The sequence below is a fragment of the Magallana gigas genome, chromosome 6 (genome assembly GCF_963853765.1).
Source record: "Magallana gigas chromosome 6, xbMagGiga1.1, whole genome shotgun sequence".
NCBI lineage: Eukaryota > Metazoa > Mollusca > Bivalvia > Ostreida > Ostreidae > Magallana > Magallana gigas.
The window spans coordinates 54,194,672-54,207,627 of record NC_088858.1 but is presented as its reverse complement, the minus strand read 5'-3'; the positions used below and the strand labels follow the sequence as shown (position 1 = coordinate 54,207,627).

At 33.1% G+C, this 12,956-nt stretch overlaps 1 protein-coding gene across 1 annotated transcript in view; it reads right to left on the bottom strand.

Annotated features, from left to right (window-relative positions):
• Positions 1-12,956, bottom strand: part of LOC136276414 (uncharacterized) — a 51,382-nt gene that overhangs the window by 27,096 nt on the left and 11,330 nt on the right. Inside the window, exons 4-6 of the mRNA XM_066088314.1 lie at positions 6,444-6,515; positions 6,219-6,336; positions 4,925-5,019 (exon numbers count right to left, since the gene is read on the bottom strand). Coding sequence (XP_065944386.1) covers positions 4,925-5,019; positions 6,219-6,336; positions 6,444-6,515 — 285 coding nt within the window. The remainder of the gene's footprint in view (positions 1-4,924; positions 5,020-6,218; positions 6,337-6,443; positions 6,516-12,956) is intronic.

Sequence of the window (12,956 nt, the reverse complement as noted above, 5' to 3'; positions counted from 1 at the left end):
TGGGTCTTCTCGTTCGCGGCTTGTTTTCTACATTCCCACGTTCTCTCCAACGCTTTAAAAACTTGGAAATTGTAGACTTGTTTATGTTAAAACTTTCAGATATTTCTGACGCCCTGTGTCCACTTTCTATAAGTTGTATGATCACTTTTTTAGTGTCGTCTGACATTTCATTGCCGTGTTTTGCCATTTTGTAAACAAGCGGAAAATGTAATAATAAAATTGAATTCGATACTGAAAATTTCGGAAATAAAAATTCGTAGGTGTTACTCCCTTTTGATCAAAGATATGTGTGACATCGTTGTATTGTCTCAAACGTAACTTCGAAGTTTTGAGGCGACGCTATTTATTGGGCGTCATTAAAAAGTTGACTCTTTTATGGCACTATGCTGTATATGGGAGAAGAAAGATGATACACTTTTACTATATGGCCATATTAGCCACCCCCCCCCCCCCCCCTCGTCCTTAATCTCTGACCCAGGGTCATGAATTTTACAAATTTGGTATATGGCTTCATTGACATTATTACTAAGAAATTGTCTTTTTCTCCATTTGTGTATGCGTAGAGAAGAAGATTTGGAAAAATGTAGCCATTTTAGCATATTTGGTCACGCTAATGGCGCCCCAGTGATGGTAAAGCCATATTTCACAATCTAAATTCATCTTACCATAAAAATGTTTCACACCAAATTTGGTAATAATTGGTCTTGTTTTATTCAGGAAAATTTGAAAATGTAAATTGTAAAACGATGGACGACGCACGACACACGACGACGAAAACCAACTGCAATAAGTCAACTGAGAGACTCACGTGATTTAAAAAGTGTAAATTGTCCCCAGTTATGTTATGTACTGTTATACAGGTATACTAAAATCGAATTTAACAACTACTTTTGAAAAAAAAGATGAAGATAAAGAAAACCTCATATTGATTTAAAGGGGCATAGTCACGATTTTAGTAAAAAAAATCATTATTATTGTCTATGATGCTTTAGTAATGTATTTCTTATGTTAGACAATAATTTATGACCCAATTGTCCACGGACTCTTCCGTTTTTTCCCGATTACGACAAAGAGGACACCGCGCGGGTGTGACCGGTCAGCAGAGTATGCTCACTCCTCCTAGACACCTGATCCTACCTCTATCTTTATGGAGTCGGTGTTGCTATGCTTTAAATTTGTTTTTCGTTTTATGGATTTTTGAGATGGTTGACGGTTTGTTATTGTCATTTTTTCATCAACTAAAATTTGAGTATCAGTCGTAATGGTTTAAGCAAGATACAGAGATCGCAATTCTTCGTTATGCAAACAAGGCTCGTGTCTTGTTTTTGTTTACATTGGGTCAATATACCTGTGAAAGTCTTTTTTCATACTGATTTTCTATCTGCGATATAGTCATATGCATTGGAGTAATATCCATTTGAGGTCTGAACCTGGAATTTGATTTTGAACGGTCAAAGTGTAAACAATGCTTTGGGAGCTCTGTATCTGGCTTATAACTCGACGATTGTTCTCAAATGTTGTATGACTATTAGGAATGCCTTACTGAAGCATTGTAAACATTAATCAAAGCATTGAAGTACTGACGTAAGTTGATTTTTTATCGGTTAAACATAACTAGTAGTTTCTAATCTGTATTTGAATTATGCACATTTATATCATATGAATAATCGGACTTTTCCGACAAGAATTTCGAGAAAATGCAATATGAATTATGTTGTGTAATATCTTAAATAAAAATAATTCCATTATAAACTATGTATCAGTACTCAATATTTCTAAAAATTGTACACATGTCTGGATACAAGCAATATTGAACCTTTGTCTCGTTCAACAATGCAGACGCTCGGATGTCTCCGTTAATCGCCGACTACTAAGAGAGATTCTCTGCTTGTCGGAGATTTACGGAGACGATATATTGAACTTAGGAATACATACATGAACGACAAAATATATCTTAATTGTTCGTACTACTTAAAACTGACTATTTTCAAGGTATTCATCAATATGTTTTCTTGAAAAAACAATGGTTCAGTATACATAATAATGAACTAATCTATTATTTTCAAGAACTAAGTAAACTCTTGTGTGGTATATGCCATTCCTACTAGCTCTGGCTAGCGGGTTAACCCTTTAGCTCGATTGGCAGAGTGTTGGACTGGCGTGCCAGAGGACCCGGATTCAAACCTCAGCAGAGGCAATAAGTGTCTCTGTTACACTTGTCAGCGGTGATGATTTGTGCTTAGGTCTAAACCGTGTTTCAGTTCCGGTTTGCCAGAGTAACTGCATGGGAGAGTTGATTAAAATCAACTCCCGTAAAACAAATATATTCTGATCAATCTCGTGACCACTCTCTTTTAAGGATTACGTTTACTCAGGGCGAAAAAAAAATCCACTAATAGGAACGAAAAACCACTAATTGTTCATTGTAGCCCCACTATTGTGGTGCTATTTTTCACTTTCAAATAACTAGGTCAATGACCTACTTTTTCTGCTATTGACCTCTAAATGTTTTTTGAAAAAAATGTCAAAATTTGTCAAAATTTTCCACCATTTTCAAGGTTTTCTTTATTTTTTAATTATTAAAAATAATAGAACAATTTCCAGGTTCGGAAAGGATAAAATACGAATAGATTTACTAATCTTATATTTGAATAAATCGTTTAAAGCTCATATTTTATATTTAATTTAGTGCGAATTTCCTTTATCAATTCCCAAAATTGTACCCCTTTTTTATCGAGTTTTACAAAAAAACTGACTAATAGAAGCTCCAAAACATTGATTGCCTAAAACTGTTTTTATTGTCTGTATTATTTTGACATTAACATTATATAAGGTCAATGATCAAAATTTCGAGATATTTTATCTTGAATCAATTTTATGTATTTTAAAGATTTTTCCAATCGCGTGCCAGCCAGTGATATAAATTTATAGACGAGTAAATACACAATAAAATATGTAAAATGATATGAAAAAACACATAGAAACTTAACTTTTGCAATTACACTGCAACAGAAAGTTTTTAAAAGAAAATAAGAAAATGAAAAAATTAGTCCGAATTTCCTCTGTTTCAGTTTTAATCTACTTTTGTCGGAGCATATCTTCCTCAAATGAACAAATCATGGACATCAATATCGATATTTGTTAATAGCATTGTTATTTTGTGTTTTTAAACCAACTTTGGACTTCAGATATTGAACTTTGTAAAAATATTTTTTAAAATCTCAAACCCTGAGTAAACGTAATCCTTAACGAGGCCGGGTCTAATTAGTTGTGCCCTAGATTTTTTAATGAAATTTTTTACCTGAATTTCTACTGATATAATTATTATTTTAAGATTAAAAAATAAGACATTTACCACACCGTTTGTTTAGGGGGTCATCTCAAATTTTGTTAATCTTTAACATAGGACCCTATGGGATTTTGCTTGAAATGTATCAATTTTGCACATTTTTTTAAACTTCTGCCCTAGGGATTTCTTTTTCTGTTCTACATATTAAAGTTATTGCTAAAAGGCATCAAATGGTCAAATAAAAAAAACCTTTTACCTCCTGGTTTGTTCCAGGGGTCTTATCAAAGTTGATTTTTGTATGCCCAATTTCCCAGATTTGTCAGATAATGGCTATTTTTTATTTGACAAAGGCGGAAAAGGTGATCTTTATAGTATTATTAAAGCCTTCAGACATATTTAAGTAATAAAAAAATATATAAAATCACATATTAAGGGTCATTAATATAAAATACATGGTTACTGTGTTGAAATATATGAATTAAGCTATATTTAGGCGGGTTAAGAAAACGTGACAGAGGGTTTGGCCTGCTGAACCCTCTTCACTTTTTCGACCCGAGCCCAAATATTGCTTATACTTCGAGACAGTTATTTTTATTCCACAATATAACATTAATTTTACGCATTAAACGAGCAATTTTCAACAAATTTCGCTGAATATCTGCAGATAAAACTATCACGCCATGGCGTCAAACAAGCAAAAAGATGACGTCACAATACAAATGAAACGCTGCGCGAAAGCGTGCGTACTCGTTCTGTACTCGGCCTCGTTAAATCTAATTGATATTGATGTTTTGCGTTCACACTTTATTGTGGCGCTGTTAAAGTTATGTCATACGATAAAGATACTTTTTTAGCCAATATAATTGTGTTTTTTATTCTTAGTTAAGTTATGTTGTTAGCTCTACATGTTTATTGATTTGTCTAAATTTGGCACAAAACTGCAATCCTCAAGATATTCTAAATTTGTGACTTATCAAAGGCCAACTTTCATCGAACTTCGTTGATCACAGATTTCAAGAATATAAAGTTACTACGAAATGCAATCGAGAAGGACATTAATTTTTATGACTAGAGTATGGACGTGAGAATTTCTGATACTTTTTTGTGGCTTAAGTAGAAATAGAATATTAAGACTTTTCGTCTATATTCATTTTCAACAGTTCTTACTTATGAAAACACAACGTATAGAATGTCCCAAATGTGTGTATCTAGATACTAATTAATCAGATAATCTACTAGTAACTTAGCGATAAGACTGATATCAACTGAAAAAGTAGCATGATGCACGTGTTTTGTCACGAGGAGGTTTCGTCACGGGTACTGCAAAATTCCATGCTTACAACATGTTTTTTATACATTAAATTCGTGATTTTCAAATATGTATTCTATTTCAGGGTTAACGCTAATCATTTTGTATAGTATTCTATCTACAAAAGACAAGCAAATCACTGTAATAGTATTTTCGCACGTTTAACAAATTTATAATCATTGTTTTATTCATCTTAACATGCTTAATCATAAACTTGTGTAACACAATAGTAAACAACAGATTTGAAGCACTTTAACTGTTTTCTTGACTGTTAGTTAATTTTATTGATTTTCGATAGAATTAAAGAATGAATAAAGAAATTGTACCTCGTCTTCGCTACAAATTCTGGCTGTTCGACATAACGTTGGATGCAATGCTTGAGAACAGCTAAAACACAATGGGCCTCGATTTGTTGGGTAATCTAAAAAATAAAAACCTTAGAAGCTATGTGAAATTCTGTTGATTATTTCAATGAATAAATAATGATACTTGGAATTTCAAAACAGCGTCTCGTAGACAGAAGACTGCATAAAAAATGACAATAACAAACTGTCAACCATCTAAAAAATCCATAAAACGAAATTGAAAGCAGAGCAACACCGACCTCTAAGAAGATAGAGGTAGGATCAGGTGCCATGGAGGAGTGAGAGACCTCTGCTGACCGGTCACACCCGACGTGTGCTCTTTGTCGTAATCGGGGAAAACATTGAAGACAATTTAGTGATTATTTATGGTCTAAAAATTAGTATGGAAAACGTCAGTCAGCATGCGACCCAGATTGTATTTGCTGCCATGGTCATTGTATCAACCATAGAACTTACGAAAGGATGACTTTAAACAAGACAGTTAATAGTCCTGAGCGTGCCCTTGTTTATCGAATTAACTGAGAGACAAACAACACCATATGCAGGTGATGAAGGTATATTGCTACATAAGTAAGGAAAGTCGACTATAGAAAAATTGAAGTCATCGCATTTATCATAAAGTTTTTTTCATTAGGTTATCATTAATGTCCATTTCCAGTAAAATATTCAAATATGAAACAGATTACGCATACTCAGTGCCATCTCTTAATTCAATTTCAATGGGATATATCAAGTCGACGTAAGTATGGAAATAACAATTGTTAATTAATAATACGTCGTCAATATACCTAAATGTTGAGTTGAAGGCCACAGCAAGTGATTTGCTTTTTCACGTACAAGTATTTGAATGAATTTTGCTTCATAAGAATACAAAAATAGGTCTGCTCACAATGGGGCACAATTGGTACCCATGGGAATTCCAACAGATTGTTGGAAGACTTGATTTCAAAAAAACTACATAGATGTTGTCTATCAGAAACTCAAGCATCTTTTTAATGACATCTTCAGAGTACTTGTGTGTGCAATCAGAATGGGTTTTAGCAAAATGAATTTTTAGATTTCCAGTGACAAGTTAAGCATTTTTACAACCTCCATTTTTATTGAAGAAACAACTGTTGATGATATCAAAAAGCCTAGATTTTAATTTATTTACAATTTCAACATGCAGTTCAAACTAAAGGCTATCATTAGTAATAAAAAAAGTGCTAAATGCTTTTGTTTCTAAGGAAATCATTGCTTTTAAAAATCACAATACCTTGAGCACCACATCCGTGGCTGTTACATGCGCTTCCCGTGCAGCATTCTAAACATTGTTGGATATGATTGGTGGAAGTAATATCAATAGGATTCCCAACAGAACTCGAGTTGCAGAACTAAATTTTTAAAAAATTATTCTATTTATGTTCACTTGAACAAAAAGTCATGTACAATTTGCAACTCACAAAAACAGATAATAACCAAAAGTTTCTAAAACGCGTACCGATTCTGCGTGACATCCGATATTATACAAAGTTTCTCCATTGAAGTTCGTAAATTTTTCTGTGAAACAGACCTGAAAACAGAAGAAAACAATAAAAAAAAATCCGACACTTTTTCAATAACCGGACATTACTTTTTGAATAATTCTCGTGTCGTTTACAAACTAGACAAAATAAGAAGCAAAAGATTCAAATCTTACTCGTACTCAAGATATCGAGGGTATAAACTTTTTTCATACTCATACAATACTTGACCTAAAAACTAATAGAACAAACACTGTTTTTCTTTCATGAATGAAGGAGCACGTGGTGCAGCTCGCGGACTGATTTCATTGACAGGTGAAGCACGTAGACTCCAACTGAAACTGCATGTTTGATTTAATCATAATGTATACTGTTCCTATTCTTTTATGAATACTAAACTTAGGGATATTTAATATTAGTATATTTCAAATGAATGCAGTGGCATCGGGAGCCAATTGAAAGTGTATTTGGAAGGAAGGGGGAGGGCTGAAGCGCTTTCCCCCTCCCCTCTCTCTCATAAAGATCGATATCGTAGATAAAATCAAGATCGGCGACATTCAAATTAATCAAAAAGCCTCCTCTGTAAGATAGGTAAAGGGTGGTGCTTTACGGTTAGACGAAGCCGTAAGCAATTAAGAGATTTTCTTTTGTTTTGAATAGGTGTGAAAACCCATAGTGCATGTCGTTTTTACCATGAGTTTGTTAATCACTATAGACAGGAAACTATCGCGTCTTCTAATTAATATACACACTAAATAAAATGTGTACAAAAATAGTTTGCATTTTAATATTTTGAAAGTAAAATATATATAAGTATATATATGATGTAACGAGAGTCTTTTCAGGGAAGCAACCTGAAAAGACTCTTGTTACATCATTACGTCATAGTAAACGTTTCATACAAGTTCATAACTTATGTACATTCACCTGAAGAAGGATGTAAATCCAGAAAGCGCTAGTGAATAGAAACTTTGGAACTGTTCATTTTCTTTTTCTTTATTTGATTATTTATACTGTGTGATATCACCTTTCACTCATTTTGGATTATATATATATATATATATATATATATATATATATATATATATATATATATATATATATATATATATATATATATATATTTATTATATTATATTATATTATATTATATTATATTATATTATATCATATTTATTCCATTAAATGTTTCAAATCCATTCGCTAATGCAATTGAAAATGTGTCCAAACGTATATCATTAGAGATCAAGGGAGTAATTATTTCACATTTTTTTCCATATCATTAGAGGTTACGAATGCATTTAATAACATGTACAATTTCCCATCTTTTTGTTTTGATAATGCAGCATTTAGCTTTTTAATGATAGCTATTTCTTTTATTCTACAGGTTTACCTGCTGCCTCCAGATGATCTGAAGATCAGGAATATAGAGAATATTGTCAATATGTGATTTTGCTAATGACCCAGTCAAGTCTGCTGAAGCCCAGAAGGTACTTCTTTGTCATGTGATAAACTTACAAATTGTCCTCCATATGTAGATATATTTGGTCTAAGCTGATTGGAAGCCCTAGCTACAATGTCCTGTGTAAAAGGGAAAGGTTTGTATGGGCATTTTGATGGACATTGCATACGTGATTATCGGTATTTTAAGTGTTTGGAAACTCCGAAAGTAATACCAGAAGTTCGAAAATATAATAAACTTTACAAAATGTCTTTTACACTCTCTGAGAGAATTTGATCTGCAAAAATCCCATGACTTTCTTATGCTGAAAATATGATTTTTTTGAGTTTTTGTTATTGACGCAGTCTTAATTTGGTGTACATAGTTGCAACTCATACCGACACTCATTTGCTACATATGTGTTGTTTATGACTTTGATTTTCAATATATTGAATATTTTTCTGTCAACTGGAAATTCAAATATATTTGAAGTAACACCAATCGGTAACAAAGTCTAACTATTTGATTCATTACATTTTTCACGTAAGTGCACACATTGACCCGGGTTTCCTTATTTTTCTGTATAAGTGATATTGTTTTAAAAAGTATATCACTTGTGACTTAATATTGGTAAATTAGTACATATTTCATTTTTTGAGGCTTTTTTGTGGCTTTTAAAATTACTGAAAGTACATGCACATGAGGCAACTGTTTTTTTTTGACATTGTATATATAATAATAAGATAAAGAAACTGTGAGCTGGGTTTAAAATTAGTAGCAAAATGATGTGATATGTACAATATTAGAGAAGATTACATGGTCAATATCACTTTACGACACACTCTTAAAACTATATGCTGTCATTAGACAGTAATACCCGCACCAAGTGTTTGCCCCTAAATAACACTGTTTTGTACCAGTTTAATTAAAAATAAAGGCCACATGCAAGCTCCGGTAATACATTTAAAAATTATAATTTTCATAACTGAAGGATGAGATCCCTTCCCATATGATAATACACATGAGCAGCATTTTGTGCAATTTGGGGTTGAACTGTTTGCTGTGAATTTTCAGTGAATAATCTTAAAATTTCATGTCATAGAAAGAATAACGGTCTATATAATTACTACAAACAAAATTATAAATTAGATTATGCCCCCTCCCCGTGGCGGTTGCCGGTTTTAGATTTGCTTCTGTGTGCCTACATGTACATCATCGTGTGCACAGATTTAGAGAAGGGGTGGGAGTGAGGGGTCCAGACCCCCCCCCCCTGAAAACTCATTTATATCAATTGTAAAATTACCAAAAATACACCTTGGACCCCAATGCTATTACAGACATGTAAACGCTCTAACCCATTGCGCTTCAATGTTAGGTAACATTATTTGGGGGGTAAATATTTAATTAATATTTAATTTACTTTATTGTTTATCTCAATAGGAAGTATACACCACAATATGCAGGTGTCCTGCACCACCATAAAGCTGTTATTTACCTAATAAAATAGTGCAAGTTGGTTTGAAGAATAGGTCATAAAATTACATGCATGTTACAAATAACTAATCGTTGTCTGAAGTTACATACACAACACAGGTCTGCAGGTATCATTAGCGGGTACTAGTTTTACCCAGTTCTTCGATTAGATGGGGTCACGTGTATACATACATGTCTGTGTTTTCCATATGCAGAAAAGGATTAGTTAAGATCAGCGAAAGAAATTCATTATTGTGTTTTAATTGGATTACCATTATGATGTTGACCAATATAGGTAAACATAATACATGTAGTAGCAGTAGCACAATAAAATGAGATGCCAGCATACATAAGTTCTACTTTCACTTTCTAAATGTGATCTCCCTTTGACAGCATACTGTATCATCATCTTTTAATATTTAAATAAGCTTATCTTCGTTACATATCCTATCGCATTTGTAAAGATTCTGTCATTTTAGTTGCAAAAGTTATTTTTTTCAATTGTCAGACTTGCACTATTGAGTTGACCCCATATAGCTGCAGGTCTGTAGCTCCCGGTCTGAAAAATTCAGATGGACGACCTGGGAGCTACAGGGCCATCCATTGAAAAAATTGTATATTTATTGCGCAGAAAAACGTGCGCTAGTTTTGGACTGATTTACCTTATTTATACGCAAATTCTGTGAAAACAATTAGTACCATTACAGTCTTCATGCAATTTACTACTGATATCGTCTCTTCACTTGCCTCGGATGGTCTTTTAAACTCCATCACCAGTCCCGTAAATTCATGTGGTTCACTTTGTTTCCATGTAAAATGGCGACTCTCGATCTTGATGTAAATTCAACATACTTGATTTTCCGAGGTCGGTAGCGTGTTTCGGAGAAAGTCTGAGGCAAATAAAGAGGCGATATCAGTAGTAAATTGCATGAAGAATTGAATGAAATTTGGAGAATTATTGTTTTTTATGGTTCTTAATACATGTATTATTATTCTTCGTCTTCTTTTTCTTCTTTCCCTCTCTGAACTTGTTTCTCAGAGATGGCTGAACAGAATTGTACAAAACTCTAGGATATGATAGGCCTGCATATCTAGTTGTGCACCCTGATTTGATTTTTCTCATTTTGGGTTAGACAACCACTTTTCGGGGGGGGGGGGTCAAAAGGGTGTGGAGTCTAACATTGAACCTTGTAGGAAGAATCGTATTATTGATATTAATGAATATTCATTGAATGGAATGCATGAATATTTGGATGGAACCTTATTCTGCCTTTTGTTTTACCAACTTATACCATCTTTAAACATTTGAACACAAATGAAGCCAACTACAGAAGTAATTGTTCTAAACACATCATTCATAACATTATAGTTTATGTTACATTAAAAAAGTGTGAGCACTTTAATTTAAATGTTACTGAATGAATTGTTTTAACAATAAGTGATCACATAATGAATAACAGCAAATATTTTATCGGGTGTACTTGTTTTGTGTATTTTTCTTATCCATTTAAGATATGTTTTATATTTTAAACATATTCATATACATGTAACATTTTTGGAAACAGTTATCTTTATTTAATTGAAATTTACCATTACTATTTTAGTTTTTTGTAACTCTTTTGTTTACAAACAAAAAACATCAGTTACAATAGGTAATGAACGTAATATATGTATACATTAATTTTAAAGCAGTGTATGATAAATACATAGGTCTTGTTCATGAACAGAAAAAGTTAAAATGACATAAAAATATACAGTTTCAGCCAATATATACAAATATCAATATTTTTTTTTTTCAGAATATTACTAAATTTAAGTTGAAAAGAAATTAAGATATTACATTTTTCCCCCTTTATTTAATGTTTGGAAACAAATCCCTTTAAATTTTTACCGCTTATATCTAAATTGCTGTACAGTGTATCCTATTGATCCCTGTAATACATCTTTGCTAGCAAAGGTTTTCTGATCCGCATTGCTTCTCACAAACCCTTGGATAATCGTGCTATCAAAAGGGATTTTTTTCCTGGTTTACTGACACCATTCGACCAATCAATAAATGCAAGGCATATCTAATTTAATCAACAACGTTTCCTACTGTTTATTCACGAGTGTCTCTAACACAATTAGGTCAAAACCCTTATTTTTCTAGTCTTTCAGTTTGAGCTTTCATGATGCATGTATCATTAAATGGCGCAATAACAAATTAATCAGATTGTTTATCAACAGAGGCATGCACTCGTAGATTAATGATTTACCAATGTTTTACCCCCTTCATTCTTTTACCTTCTGAATGAATTCGATCTATATGTAACATTTCTATTTATTGAATACACTAGGCATAAAAACGTTCTTCCAACTTGTCAAAATCAATGTATAGAGAGGCCGCCATTTCTGCACTAGGCATCTTCATCATTTGGCTGTTTTATAAAAAGGATACGAGATCACGTGACAACGAAAATCACGACTTTTGATAGCACGATATGCCAACGGTTTGTGAGACGCGGTGCGAATCAGAAAACCTTGGCTAGCGAAGATGCCCTGAAATATACCATTTTAGTTTTCTTGAAGAGCACATATATTACTTTTTTTCCTCATAATCATGTATACAGGGTCAATTATTTATTTATTGTCATTAAAATAGATTCAAATAAGCCTTTTGCGACCTCTTCATTGTTCAAATGGTATTGAAACGAAAGTCGGAATCAAAATCATATTCGCTTCTCATACTAGAGTACTGGCTGGACTACAAATCTCATTTTGACGCCTCCGCTGCCCTTAACAATTGGTCAGAGAAGGAGAAAGGATTATACATAGCTGTTTAGCTGCGTGGGGCAGCTCAAGGTATACTTGGGAATGTTTCTAATGAAATGGGACAACGGTATGATATCCTGGTAAAAGCTCTAGAGGAACGTTTTGCGCCGCCAAACCAGACGGAACTCTGTTGAGCGCAATTAAAGGAAAGACGACAGAAGCATCTGAAACCCTGTCGAAATTAGGTCAGGCTATTAACAGGTTGACTTGTTTAGCTTATCCGACGACATCGTCTGAGGTTAAGGAGACACTACGCAGCATTGTTAAGGCGTCCCGATTCTAAAATACGGCTGGGAAACGATATTATTTGAATCATGGCAAAAATAATTTTACCGGGAGTATTTCTTTAAATCTATGTTACATTTATTGACATCGATGTTAAACATTATATTTGATGCATTTTTGTGTCGTCATATGTACTTCGTAATCACGTGACAGGCGAATCCTAATATTGCAAATGATCTAGTTAAAACGCATCGGCGCAGGTGATTAATGCCATTAAATCATATATATTTTTAAGAAAAATCCTTTGTTAAGTCATAAACTTTGAAGTTCTTGCTTGGGAAAGAAATAGATATTTCGTTTATAGAAGATATTGTTGACACATTCCACAAAATCATCAAAATAATGCACATTTTTACTAATCAAAAGCGATTTACAAAAAAATGGGGTAAATCCGTAGGTTTCCGCAGCACGATTCACATTGGTACTTATATTCTCTACCAATTTTACGTAAAATATTCTAAAATTGTGTTGATCTTTCACC